The following is a 15,131-nucleotide window of genomic DNA, read 5'->3' as shown; positions in this document are numbered from 1 at the left end:
TAATCTGCCCCAAGTACTCCAAGCACAGGATTCTAAGACCCGAGTATATGGAAGTGTGAGTTAGCAGGCTGGTTTTGCAGGGATGGGATCTACCATCAGAGTTTACGGTTCACTAGGGCCTGGTAGGACCAAGAATTTTGCATTTCTAAATAGTTCTGGGTGATTCTGGTAGTCCAGGGCTCCTATGGTGAGACCTCTGGTTTTCAGCCAGTGAACAAAACATTGTGGTGGTAACAAGGTAAAGTAAATAGGTAGACTAGATGTCAGAAGGTGGTGAGTGCTAAGGAACAAATATCTAGAGTAAGGCAACGGAATGGACCATAATGAGAGTGTTCAGCAAGATGTCAGGGAGAGTGCAATTTGAGGAGAGACCTGAAGGAAGTGGTTCTCTAGGGAAAAATATTCTGAAGAAGGAACAGCTGGAGCAGAAGCCCTAAGGTTTTTGGGTATTCTCCCAGTCCATGGTGGTCTGAGTGAAAATGGCCCCCATAGGCCCATAGGGAGTGGCACTGTTAGGAGGTGTGGTTTTGTTAAAGGAAGTGTGTCACTGGGGGGTGGGGCTTTGAAGTTTCAGATGCTCAAGCCAGGCCCAGTGTCACTCTCTGTGCCTGCTGCCTGCCAATCCAGATGTAGAACTCTCAGCTACCTCTCCAGCATCAACTCTGCAGGCAAGCTGCCGTGCCTCCCACCATGATGAAAATGGATTAAACCTCTGAACTGTAAATCAGCACCAATGAAATATTCTCCTTTGTAAGAGTTGTCACGGTCATGGTGTCTCTTGACAGCAATAGAAACCCTAATTAAGACACACTCTGTCTGATCAACAGCGGGTCAGCTTTTATGGCTGGAGCATAGCAACCCCAGGAGAGCAGGGAGTGGTCAGGCATGTAAGATGTGGGGCTCTGGCAGGCTTTTGCCTGGCCTAAAATGGGCAGCTATTGATAGTCTTGATTCATGCTGTGTCCCAATGCAACTTCTGTTTTCAGAGGTTCATCTGGCTAAGTTGGGAGCAGACATGGAGAGTAGGGATGATCCACTCTTCCCTGCTGAATTCCAGTGAGAGGGGAAAGGTCTTACCTGTGGTGACAAGAGCCAATGTGGTGAGAAGTGGTTGGGTTCTGGGTATGTTCTGGAGAAGGACTAATGGGAATTCCTACCAGAGATAATGGGGTGGGAAAAGTAAGTGTTGACTCTAAGGTCAAGCATCCTATTTGAAGGACAGACTTGACATTATTTGAATTGAGTATGAAGCTATGTGGTGTGTGTATTCTTGGAAGCCGGGATTACCTTTGGGGTTGGGGTGAGAGATATGGACATGAGAAATAGTTGAGAATAGTATGTGATAGTTCAAATCACTAAGAAAATGTAGACAGAAAAGGGAAGCCCGGGGAGTCGTCAGTGAACCTTGGGTATCCAACGTAGAAAGAGTGAGCAAAGAGGGGGCTGGAGAAGGCATCTGGAAGAGAAGGTAGTCAGGAAACAAGTCTGGAGTGTGGAATTCTGGAAGCTAGCCGTATGTGGGTTATTTATCAAGGAGAGAGTATCTAACATAGTCCATTACATCATTAGTCTTTTAGTATGCTCCTCCTCATTTTAACTGCCTCCCCCCAAATATCTGTTCTGTCCAGTGTTGTTAGGTTAATTATTGGTGAATGCACAGACATCATGGCACTTCCTGTTAAAAATCCCATGGTGATTCATGAGTTCATAAACCTTATTTATTCATTTTTAATTGGCACATCTAGTATTCAGTAGTTGAGCCAATAACAGTCTATAAGGCCAACACCTTATCCATTTGCTGATTTGAAAAGTAAGGGAGTCTCTTCTGTGGGTCTGCCAACCTTCCTCACACATCATCTTACTTTCCCTGGACCATCTTAGAATTACATGGTGTTTTAGGGACTGCCGCTGCAGCTGTCTGATTGGTCAGATGTGGCCCACAGCACATAGTACTTACTGTACTTACTCTAGGAATCAGCTCTCCTACTTCTTCTGACCGTCAGACTCGGTGCAGACTTTCAGCCTCTGCATGCCCCAGCATCCTCTCCTGCACAAAGGGTGCTGATGGGCTGTACAGAGCAGTCGATTGCCGAGGCCGGAGTGTTGAGTGTTGTGCTTTGCATCTAGAAAGTTCCATCTGGGTTCAAGGCCTGACAGAACCCATGGCCTACATTAACTTTTCCTCACGTTACGTGTTTCTCTTCCAGTTCTGCTTTATCACTCCAGTCTTCCTTTGATGCTTTCTGACCATTTTTCATGGTTTGCTCTTCTCACATTCTGCCTAAACTGTACCAGCTGGAACTGTGTCCTTGCCTTAGGGTTCAACTCAAGCCTTGCTCACCCTCCTTCTGAAATATGCACTCTGTTACTAAGACCCCCACAACAGTTGTGGATTCTTCATAGCTTTGCCGTGCTATTGTGTGGCTTATGCCTTCAGCTCGGTTCCACAGGTGGTGAGGGCGTTCCTAAGCTGACAACGTGTGGCTCCTCCAGCACTGAGCACAGGATAGGAACTTACAGGAAAGCTTACTGCTTGGTGAGTGAGTAGGAATCATTTGACAGACCAGAGAAGTTTCTGGCCTGGTAAGTTTTCCCATGAGTGGATCATGTTCTGGCAACATGTCCTTTCTGTGCTTAATTCAATGAATTTATTTATGCCTTATCGTTTGAGGCAGCATGGAAATCATTTGGTGAAGGTTCATGTTATGTATGCATTTAAATAGAAGAAATTTTAGAAATTCCCTTCAATGTATTCTATCAAAAGAAGGTCAGTTGGTGATTTTTTTCTACTGAGCTTCTAAGCTTTGCTAGTGAAGTTATTTTTCTCAACACTGCATCTGTTAAACTTAAAAGATATGGACTCTCGGAAAACTTCTGTTTTATTCTTTACCCTTTTCAGCTGCCAACTCTTCATTGCACAAAAGCTTAGAAAGTGTCAGTCAGAACCAGGAAAGAATGAAATATATTTCATATATCAGGTTGGGGAAATCTGATTGTTTCTCTTGGAACAGATTGTTCATTATAACGGTATCTATAATAAATGGGGCATACTGCTGAGATGGATGGAAATGAAATTAATTTGGCTCAGATGTGATCTTTGTTTTGCTTATGAGGATTTGAAACATCCTTACAGAGTTTCAAATTTCCATGCAATTTAGAAATAAAAGAGATTTCAAACTGCATCTGCCTCCCCTGCCGGTGGCCATCCATGGCCACCCCATTCCCTCACTATGGCCCCGTGGAGCAGAAGAGTAAACGTAAGATTAACGTGTGGTGGGATGTGTCTGAATTCTGTTTGAAATATGCATGTTCCAAGTGAAAAAAGACCCCTCGAGACATTTTTTTTTTTGTGTGTGTGTCATAGGTCGCCTATCAGGTTGGAAACTATGAGTTGGCCAAGAAGGTCTTCTCACCAGTTTGGGATTATATTGTTGCTTCTCCACTTCAGGATGATCAGTCTGTTATCTCTCTAAGCAACATAATGACGGTGACACAGAGGAGGTAATTAGAAATGCTACTTTAAAGCTCCATGTTATGTGTTTTCGTTTGCATATCAAGACAGCCCATATAAAAGTATATCTAACCAGAGTTATAAAGTGCATATATTCCAAGGTCTTCAGTCCTTGTTAGACATGTCTTCACTAGGGTCAGGAAAAACAGTGAGGCAGATGGGTAAAGGTTTTGGAATAAAAATGTCAAGTGGTAGCAGCCGGAGCAGAGAACATGAATACTCACTGGAGACTTTCGAAACCGAGGAAGGAGAGGATGGGGTTGAGGTGAGGGCTTGCATGTGGACTGCGATTATGAGGGTTCTCCCTTGCCTCACATAGGCTCCTAGGGTTACACTCTCAGTAGTTGCCAACATGTCCGTAGAAGCCATAGAGAATGGCTGACGATCTTTTCATCTTTTTGCTGTTTTTCCTTAAAGGAACAGGACTTCAAGACAATCCCCAAATAGAGCTTGTCAGGCTTAGTTCAGGCTGTGTCTACAAATTGAAAAAAAATCCCCCACCTGCTTATTAATGCCTAAAAGAGATAACCCTTCACTCCTCACAGATAATGAACTTAAAAACATAAACAATAGACAAAGTAAGATGTTAGTAATGCTTATTTACACTAAACACTTAATTCCATTTCAGTTAAACAAATAGAGACTTTTGGCCCTGTTCAAGGGTTGTGGGTGCCGTGGGAGAAAGATCTGAGGGGCATTTTAAGAGAAGGAAGAGTGAGTTAGGTTTTGTGTGAACTGTAGTATAGAAGAGGGGGTGAATACTGACTGCACTATCTAGTGTTAAGTGACTGGGGAGTCTGTAGCATTGACTAAGGGAAATGGGGTGTGTGTGAGGGAAGATACTAGTGAGGTGGGGGGGGTAGCTTGCGTTTGCTTTTCCAGCAGGATGTGTTTGTAGGTCAGGAGATGGTAGTAGATGTTTTGTTTAGTGCTGACACTCAGGAGACAGTCAAAGCTAGAGGTGGCAATTCGGAAATTGTCCTTGAGGGTCACCATTGAAATCTTGAAAAGGAGCCTTGTCTTCTAGAGGAGGATGTTTGTTTGAACTTCAGCAGAAAAGAGACAATGTGGGATTGAGTGCTGGCATGGCTTCCGTGAAAGGGGCAGATGTAAGAGATGGAACCAAGGAAGGCTGTTGAGGAGGAGCTGTCCAGGAGATGAGGAAACAGGGAGATGCATTGCTAAGGGAACTGGGAGTCACTTGGGGGCACTGTCCTCCTCTGTGACATGCCAATGCCAGGTCAGGCTCAATGAAATCCTATAGAAAGGTTGAGCAGAATAGACATCAGGAGACATTTAGAGTTGGTAACTTGGAGGCCACCAGTAGATTCAAGAGAGCAAGTCATGTGACACCAGGAAGAGCGGAAGTGCTACTGAGCAGCACTGACATCAGAGCTGATGCAGAACTTTGTGTTGAAGCAAGTCTGGTTCCTGATGACTAAGAGTCCGCTTGACTTGTATTTATATCCCAGGGTCTTAGAGAGTGTTATGCACATAGTAGGCATTAAGCAAATGCTATTTTGAAAAGGTGAATGAAAAAAGAAATAAGGGAATAAATAACTGGTGTTGTGACAAGCTGGAAAAATTGGACAGTGATGTCCCTGCGGCTCACATGATGATATAAGAGGTGGCGGAGACTAAGGTTCTGTGAACCCCAATGTTGAAGGGACTTACAGGACTCTGAGGGGAGCAGGGAATGTAATGGAGCCAGAAAGTGATAGGTAGGACAAAGGCATGAGTCACAGCACTGAGGGTCATTGTGAGGCCAATAAAAAGGTGCAGTGTCTATTTGCAGTGTGGGGCAGGAGAAATAGAACCCTCCTGGTAAGAGGGTCCACGTGGTGGGATCATCTTCAGGTGTGGATTGACAATGTCGGGCTCTTTCCTGTTCTATGGGGTCAGGAGATTCAGAGCAGAAGGCCCTGAAGCTTGAGTGTGAGGGTTAGTCACCAGCTAATCCTAGGGCATGAGTATTGGAAACAGAAGAGCATCAACATACGTCAAGCTCTGCTGGCCTTTGGCACTGTGGACTACAATTTAGAGAAGGCAATCAGAAATACCCAGAGCCATTAAGACTCATTCTCTGTAGCTAAATTTGCTTCAAATGCTCCCATTATCACAGAGTTCATCAGCTGGCTACCGGGCATGTTCTTCTGCCTGACTTACTGCAATTCCATCACGTGGACAGAACAGAACTTCATATTTGTAAGAACATTTGCCACTGATTATTTTTACAGACTGGTGGCCTCACACCTCAGTGGCTTCCCTTTCTTCATTGTGAGCTTGCTTTCACGTTTTCATTTAAACAGACACCTGAGAACAGCTGTTTTGTGTGCTGCCATAGCTGTTGGGGTCACTGCGTAGATGCCGAGAGTCCGCAACCCCAAAAAGGTTGAACAGATGCGGTAGGTCGGTCATTGTACAGTAGCACCCTTAACACCGTTTCCTTTTTCTGCAGATTGCACTCTAGTGTTCTGGCCGACACTTCTTCGATCCTCTTATACCTTTTCCTTAGAAATATCTTCGTGATGAGCGACATTAAAATTAAAGAAGAAAATCTCTTCTGTGATAATATTAAAGGCAATGAGATATTCCCTGCCCAACAAGTGAGTAAATGCCTGGAAGTATGTGGGTTCCATTGTGTTTGCCTCAAGGACAGATGTCTTTGGGATCTTGTGTCCTTGTGGTGGATGGACCAAGAGGACACAGCCTGAATATGTTGTATTATTTTATATTCCATGCAGGTTTCACAGCCATCAGGTCATATGTCCTTCTTCTCAATTTATCTTTTCTCCTCTGTGTACAAGACCAGGATATATTTCAGAATTCAAATCTGTACAATGTGGACAGTGAAACACTTGTAGTCCCACTACCACTAAGAACACTATGGCTTCATTTTTATATGGTTTCTCTGCTTTTGAAAAGCTTTAGGAATTAACATGTTATTATTTACAAAATGGGATCCCAGTCAATTTATTGTTCAACCACCTGCCTTCTTAAAAATGCCTTTATTTTTCTTAGAAATGCTTTTATGCTGGTATATATTAGCTTGCTATATTCTTTGGAATTATAAAAGTGCATGCTTGCACAGAGGCAGACATTTAATAGTCCTAGCGATGGACTCTCAGGGCATCTGTACCAGGCTCTGTGTAGTCCACAACCCCACAGTGCTCTGACTATGATAGTGATCTCATATTAGCCCTTCCTTCCAGCCTGTGCCTCTCTCTTTGTTCTGACTTTCCTCACTAGTTATGGGAGCTTCAGGCATCTACTTTCTCTCCTCCTCTGTTTTTTGTAGTAGTTGTTTTTAATACACTGTTGTGATTTGCTCAGACTGGTAGTTTGTTCCATGAGGCCCATGCCAGGATCAGGAGCCCTTTCTCCAGCCCAGGTCACTGTTCCTGGAGCTCAGGGTCTCAAACCACCCACCTTCGCTGAATATCCTCTGCGCTGTATTTTGTTTCTTCTTTTGCCCCACCGTGACTGGAAAGGAAGTCATTTAAAAACTGCTTCTGTGAATGTCAGCACCAGAAACCACCAGTCCAATAGAAGCTGCTTGTGTAGAAATTTCTGGTCAGTGTTTGTACCATTTCTCTTGTGAATAGTGTGGATATAAATATAAATAATGTGGATATAAAAAAACAACATTTTCTTTCCCCAGAAGGAAAGTGAAAGGAGGGTGAGGACTTTTACCCTTTTACAAGTTCTTCATTCTTTTACAGGCATATTTAATATCACAACTTTTAACCTGGCCTTCTTCACCATTTCTATTTGTTGCTGAAAATATAAATAGAAGTATTAGTCTGGCTTGCTGAAAATGTTCCATTTTCTCACAAATTAAGAAGTGAAATTAGACTCTGTTAACCAAGTGAGAACAATATTATTGGTATATTACATTTTAATTATTATTCATCACAATTTGTGGTTTTAAAAACTAGGTTTTTTTTCCTGCAATTAAAATATAGCTAAGATTTTTTTTTCACCAATAAAATAAATGGGCACATTTTATGTCATTAGTGACTCTTGTGTTAGCTTACAAAACAATCTGGGGGTTAATTCCAAGTTTATACTATGCACGTGGAGCATTAAGGGAGAGGCAGAACCTCCCCAGTTAAGATTTTCTTCATGTTGTCATTTGTGTTGTTGAGCCAGAAAGGCCACATTTCCTGTCCCCTCTGCATCTTAAAGACATCTGGAGTTGCACGCCTGCTATTTGGCCAGATAACATGGGTTCTTATGTCTGCACAGCTCGCCAGACTGATGGAATGTGAGAATGTGCTTGTGGCACTGGAGCTCAGCAACTTCCTCAATGATGCCAATTACGCCCTTCAAGCAGTGACCCAGTGCTATGGGCTCCTCGCTCCCATCATCTATCACAACATCGTTTTGGTGCCTGTCATACAGGTAAGGGTGTCCCCTAGCCTCCACAGGAGGTATGTGTAGACTGAAAGTTCAGTGATTATTATGGGAAAGAAGAGCCATATTACCCCATAAAGTGAAAATGGGTCAAGAAGAAGTATTGTGAAAATGTCCCAATGAGTTATATATCAGAAAGGAACCAAATGTGTTTCTGTGAAAGCACACAGTCCAATTATAGGCCTTAGTTAAACACTAGCAATGGTCATGTTCCAGTTTTTATGTTCTTGTCATTGTAGATACAGCAGTATATCTTCATCACACATCACTAAAGCCATCACAAGAATGCCATAGTGAATAACCCAAGAAAGCTTGCTTCGTGGCACAGTTGATATTCTCATTCAAAGGGAGGAGAATAGACATTTTGGATAAATGATGGGGAAACACCTAGTTATTCATCTGAAAGAAAAGTAGAATCTGACCTCTATTTATACTCTGCAAAACTATCCACACCTGTTAAAGGATTACAAGTAAAATAAAGCAAAACTTTAGGGGCAAAAAAACCCCCAAAAACAAAACAAACAAACAAACAAAAAAACCCAGGAGCTGACATCTGTAGTCTGGGGTTTTGGAGAAAATCTTCCTAATTAAGAGAACTTCTGAAGCCCAGCAGTGGTGGTGCAATTCTTTAACCCCAGCACTAGGGAGGCAGAGGCAGGTGGATCTCTGAGTTTGAGGCCAGCCTAGTCTACAGAGAGAGTTCTAGGACAGCTAGGGCTACACAGAGAAAACCGTCTCTGGTTAAAAAAAAAACAGAGAACTTTTAGAAATGATAAACTGTATGAGACAAAAGCACCATGGCAAAGATCATAAGAAAGTTGTGGAATTGGAGAAAAATAAACTGAAAGTTAATGAGGAGTGAATTAGGTATAACAGGAAGCCTTGCAAGTTGGCCATCACCTGATAGGCAGATGGACACAGGATCCGAACAGACAGTTCATAGAAAACCAAGTCCACTGCATGGAAAGATGCTTGGGTACTGAGTATTTCTGGAAACATACATTGGATTAATGATGTAGAATCTGTAACTCCCATTGCTGGTGGGAACATGTGATAGCAATGGCATTCTGACTCACTGACAGGGTAATGTGAATTGTTACGAGCTTTTGGGTTTTGAAAAAGAAACTTAATGAAATTAAATCTAACTTTAAGCAAAATTAAAACCAAATAGATCTGATATAGTAACTCCTCTACTGATAATTTATTAGAACAAAAATTTAATCAAATTAAAAATACATTTATCTGACAGAGCAACCACCCTGAACGTGTTACACAGAATAAAATCCTTACTTGGCAAAGTGCTGGGGCTCCCTCCACCCCTTGTGTCTCAGGTCCATGTATTTTCCCTCCTGGGGATTTGGTACCACATAGTGGTCATTGACTTAGAGTGTGTACTGTGGCCTCAAGGTCGATGCTTTATCCTCCTCAAGGCTCCCAAAGCTGTTGCTCATGGGCACACCTTAGCAAGAAGAAGGGCGTTTTCTGTAGTGTTTGGTGAAGACAAGATAAATGATGGAAAGCAGCAGTAGTGTCTGAACCAAAACATTAGCCATGAACTGTTCAATGTGAGAACAATAAATTATGGTTGGTCCATGCCAGATGATCATACATAGCCATTAGCCACACAAACTAGAGCTGTCCCTGCTGATTTAGAAGCATGGTTCGGGAGACGTAGTTGAAGGAAAAAGATAAAAGTTCAGACAAGTATATAAAAGTACCATTTTGTGAAATAACAACAATATTCTCCCTTGGTACATTTGCATCTGTGCACACACATATGCACACACACACATGTAGGAGCTTTGAGAAATGACTAGGGTAGTTAGCATGATTTGGGGATGTGGTGGGCAGTGGGTGGGGACAGAGGGTAAATTAACACAGAGGGAAGAAAGCATTAAAAATCCTCACCAGTGTATCAGGATAATGACATATTGTTAAAATGGTGGCTTGAAGCAAGTCAAAAGGAGGAACACACGCACACACACACACACACACACACACACACACACACACACACGTTTGTTCTTTGGGATCATCAGAATGAACGGCTTGCTGTAGTCTCAGCTCTGCTTCTCTGATGATTGCATTGCTCCAACCAGGGCTGAGAAGCCCAGTCTAACAGTTGGTTCTTGATCAAATTCAGGAACACACAATGTGAAGAGGGAAACCCCGGTATTAATTGATTTTCAGTGGTGTGAACACTCAGTTTTAATCGGAGAGGGACTATCATTTCAAGTGCTTCTACCCCTCTGTACTGTCACAAGTGGCCTGACCCCCTCTGCACTTTGCCAAGGTCCACCTAAGCATAGATGTGACCTTTAGTGTTTTGGATCCATATAGCATTTGTCCTCTTTTATGGTGCTTGTGAAAATAAGCATTGTTTTATGGTTATTTGTATATTTATTTTGTACTCTTCACTCATTGTCAAGTTTATGTGGATAGTTGACTCATCTGAAAATGGAATATGTCCTTTGTGTCTATGTTTACTCTTTTATACCTGGTGAATAATGACCAATTGAAGTGGCATTTTATAGCCTAAGATGGATATGATTTATATACTACATTTTATACAAAATAAGATGATATTCTGACACACAAATCATCATGCTTCTGTTTTTCTAGATCTTGATAAAATGTATTGTGGTTTTGCAAGGAATACCAAGTATTGTTCACTCAAAGAAAAATGTTGCAAGCTTTGAGAGTATCCAACACATGATAGCTTGCTGTATCTTCTACATGACCAAGGTATTTATCTCATTGTCTGTCTAGTGTCATAAAACTTAGGATTCATGCTGAGTGAGAAAGTCAGGCTTTGTTTAATCATGGCAATTGGAATGCAGAAGAATAGCATCCCCAGGGCCAGGGCCAGGGCCAGGGCCAGGGCCAGGGCCAGGGCTCAGGAATTACGAGTTCATGATGTTCTTGCAGAGGACCTAAGTTTGCTTCTTAAAACCCTTGCCAGGCAGCTCACAGTTGCTCTAGCTCCTGCTTCCCAGGATCCAATGCTCTCTTCTGGTTTCAGAGGCCACCTGCACTAACTTGTATTTTTTTTTTTAAATCTTAAAAAAATTAGCATCCCCAAAGCAATGTTTCTTAGATGAAAAGCAAATGTAAATCCTACACATTACAGGATGGTAACTGTTGTTGGACTTTTTGATAAAACTGTGGTGCCCCACAAACTCAACCTTGATGTCACTGAAGTGGCATTTGAATATTGTCTGGCATTATATACAGTCACACAGAATACACTTTCCAAATCCTTAGATTACTGACACATTTAGTATGCTGTGCACAGTCTGTACATCACCTTGTCAGGCTGTGGTCATGATGGACAGAGCCCAAAGGCAAGTCTCAACTATCAAGGCCAGGGTTTGGGCTAGGATAATGGAATTTAGCTCTACAGAGACAAACAATAGCTGGGTGTGGTGACCATGCCTTTAATCCCAGCATGTGGAAGGCAGGTGGATCCCTATGAGTTCTACACAGTGAGTTTCAAGGCAACCAGAGCTACATAGTGAGACCTTGTCTCAAGAAAACCAAAACCCCAAGCCCCCAAAACTGAAAACCAAAGCACAACTTGGAGACCAGCATCAAGATTACAATTAAAGGATTAATCAGTGAATGAGGGGTGTGATGCTTTTATGAAATTAGAATGTAAAAGAGTGAGGGCAGCTATGAAGGAAAGGACAGGCTAGGTATACTCTTGGGGTGTGACACAGGTGTGCCAGACTCTGAGGCCAAGTGTAAAGGCCGTGGGTTGGGCATGGTGAATCTGGAGATGGGAGCTCAGGTTGGACACAGGCAAAGGACAGGAAGAAGACATACTGCTTTCTTAGGTTTTAGTCTGCTCCTTCATTCAACAGCAGTTCACTGATTACTTATAGTCAGGTTCTGTTTTGGGAATTTGGTGTATGCCCAAAGAATTAGAGCTTCATGGGTGATGTCAGCTCTGTAGCTTGGGTAATGAGTAGTGACACTCACAGAGCTATGGAGAGACTAAGGAAGGCTTTGATTGAGACTTGGATATCCTTTAAGCAAGAGGTACAAACTCAAGTGACCACTGAGACCACACAGGTAAAATAATGTGTGATTTGGTTAGCTATGAGACCAGATTGTTGGGTCCTGAGCCAAACTTACCTGTGACATTCATTGAAGAATTAAGTAATTAAGATAACAGCCCAGTTCTGTCTCATGAGCTTGTGCTTTAGTGTGTGTGGTTTAGTGTGTGTGTGGGAGACAGAACCACATGCATGTGCATGTGCACACACACGAGTAATTCTGTGAAGCTTTAAAAGATGCAAGTGGAAAGAAACTCAGTTAAGGGAGAGACGTTTATGGGCTGGGTTTTCATTAGAGGGGAAGTCCCCGGACAGCAGGTAGAACATGTGAACATGCACTTGGAGTCCCGTGGCCAGCCTCATCTCACAACCGAGTAGGCATGGAGTGAAAGTAGAAATGAGATTTGTGTTTTTTAAAGTAGAAAGTAGAAATGGAGGATGATTATTTGTGTAATTTACCCTTCACTATGTTGGAAAAGGCCAGAGGTGAGTTGGGACCAAGAAGGCAAACAAACCTTTAAAGAGAGAGAAATCAGATGATATAAAACCAACCAACCTACCAACCAACTAAGTAATGATACAAGACATCTAGCTTCTGTAACAAACAGATTTGGTAAAGGTCACAGAAGCAATAGATGGTGAGTTAAATACCCCAGTGTAGACTTGTTCAGGGATGGTGAACACATTCAGAAGGCAGATCCAGAGCCATAACCTGAAAAGACCAGGAGTCCAGGTTCGAGAAAGAAATAGATGGAACAGTAATAGGCTCCCCGAGTCCCAAGCAGGATTAAAGTAGGAACAGTCACATAGAGAGGTGTTGGTGACATGTTTGAAGTCGATGGTTAAGGACAAGCCTTCAAGGCTTGAATACTGAAGAACAGATTCCTAGAAATGCAAGGAAAATCAACTGGCTCCCAACTTAGCAGCGCTGGAAGAAGTTAAAACACCAAACGCTGTTTGTAGGATAAAGCCTGAGGTCCCAGAACTCAGAACCAAGAAAGATACCAGCCCTTTATTCAGACAAAACCAAACACTTTCAAAGTACAAGTGTGCACAGAGCATTGTGCCCATGCCCTTATCTGAGGAAAACACTTGAGGAAACCCTTTATCAAATGACAATTGATTCCAAGCAGAAGTCCCAAGACAGGGGGAGGTAAGAAGGGAGGAATGATAGGAACAATGAATCTCTCACTGTATTATTAAAAGTAAATAGATGATAAGGGTGTGAGCTGGACTTTGTAATGTAAATGCTAAGTAGGCTTTCTTGGAAGACAAGAGTCATCCTTGAAAGACAAACTTATTAGTAACCCAGAACTAAAACTTCTATTATATCCGAGGGTGAGGGGAGAACGTTAAGAGGTCAGTTGTTGGTTGCACAGAATTGTGATTGTTACACAAAACGTGTGGAGCTTAAGGCTACTGTTTTCTCTGACAGGACACACACGCATATTTAAAGTTGATTTGGTGATGTGTTTCTGTGAGCAGAGCTTTACTGTACAGTGGGGCTTCTAAGTGTAGAGGGGGGAAAGAGTGGGACCAGAGAGATAGAGATAGTGATAGAGACACACACACACACACACACACACACACACACACACACACAGAGAGAGAGAGAGAGAGAGAGAGAGAGAGAGAGAGAGAGAGAGAGAGAGAGAGAGAGATGAGGAGCCAAGAACAAGAAATATGGGCAGAGAGGGAAGTGCTCATTTAACCCAAGTAAGAAGCAAGGAAGAGTGTTCACTTTAAAGAAGGGAGTAATAAAATAAGTATTAACCACTTTACAAAGTGTGGATGACTGTAGAAGACAGGATCCCAGGAAGGCTAGAAATGCAGGTTCTAATGTAGGTATTATTTCAAAAAAGATGTCTAAAATGAAGCAGATAATGGTAATGGGCAAATATCAACAAAATCAAGGAGGAAGATGATTTCCACACCAGAAAAAGCCAAATTCAAAACCACAAACATTAACCAGAAACAAGAGCAGCCTTATATACTGTACCTTGGCTCTCTTGGGCTGACCTTCCCTGCCATTGGGAGGCTGCAGATCTAGTATACGTCAGTCTCAGGACAGGCTCACTGTCAAGCATAAAAGACCAAGCCTTCTCTCAAGTTGATTCTGCACACCACAAAGAGGGAAAGAGTCTGTGTTAAAATAAAGTTTGAATTTTTTTTATAACAGCAAATTCAAGAAAAATAAGATTGTGTGAAAAATGCCACAAGGACATTTGATAACACTTAGCAACCTTTCCTAATAAAATTGCTAGTGATTTGGGAATGAAAGGGAGCTGCTGAATAACGATAAGGACATTTACCCAAATTTTAAAGCAAATATCATGCTAAATGGCAAATTTCTGAAGCCATTTCCTTAAAAACCAGGCCCAGGAAGAAGGTGCTGACTTTTAACAGTGTTGTTTTTACAGGTTCCTTCTTGGGCTATAGACATTGATTTGAAATACTTTTATAATAGTAGAAAGGGAAAATGCAGCTTATTAGCAATCGTAGGGGTCTCCAACATCCTGTAAGGAATAATTAAGATTATATGAAGACTATTTAAAGTGGGTGTATATTAAGCGGATATGAGTGATAGTTTTATTTTATGTCAGAAATCGTTAGAAACAGGGCAGGCTGTACTATTTAAAACTCGGCAAAGTGTCAGAGACCCTGCAGAAAGGAACTGAAATCTTGCCAAGGATACGCATTAAGATCTGAGCATATGGCTGGCCACATCAAGTTCCTACACACGAAGATACACTGTAACGGAAATATAAATCCTCCCTAAAAATGACACTTAAGTTTAATGCAGTCTTAATCAAAATTCCCGTGGGGTTTCTTTAGAATCATTTAAAGGTTCTCAATAGAAATTAAAACTCACTACAAAGCTGCCGTGGTAAAAATGGTGTTTAAGGTATTGTGGGCAAATCGATCAGAGGAGTAGATTAGAGGGTTCAGCCCATGTCTCCGGAAGAAATGAGGGTGTTGCAAAGGTAGCAATTTGACTGACCATGGAGACTTTGATCTACTATTATAGTTTTCAATGTGGGGGGCCCTGGTATAAGTGACTATGCATCTGAAGTAAGCCAGAGCCCTACCCCACACCATAACAATGTCCAATTGGATCTAAGAAAGTCTGTGTGGGTCACCTTCTG

General features: G+C 42.1%; 1 protein-coding gene across 1 annotated transcript in view; it reads left to right on the top strand.

Moving 5' to 3' along the window:
* The window catches only part of Cfap54 (cilia and flagella associated protein 54), a 286,067-nt gene that overhangs the window by 76,817 nt on the left and 194,119 nt on the right, over positions 1 to 15,131 (top strand). The window contains exons 23-26 of the mRNA XM_036170056.1: positions 3,365 to 3,501; positions 5,970 to 6,117; positions 7,760 to 7,915; positions 10,550 to 10,672. Coding sequence (XP_036025949.1) covers positions 3,365 to 3,501; positions 5,970 to 6,117; positions 7,760 to 7,915; positions 10,550 to 10,672 — 564 coding nt within the window. The remainder of the gene's footprint in view (positions 1 to 3,364; positions 3,502 to 5,969; positions 6,118 to 7,759; positions 7,916 to 10,549; positions 10,673 to 15,131) is intronic.

This window comes from Onychomys torridus, chromosome 20, assembly GCF_903995425.1.
Source record: "Onychomys torridus chromosome 20, mOncTor1.1, whole genome shotgun sequence".
Classification (NCBI taxonomy): Eukaryota; Metazoa; Chordata; class Mammalia; order Rodentia; family Cricetidae; genus Onychomys; species Onychomys torridus.
Note: the sequence above shows the minus strand (reverse complement) of the source record. Positions and strands in the feature narration are given on the sequence as shown.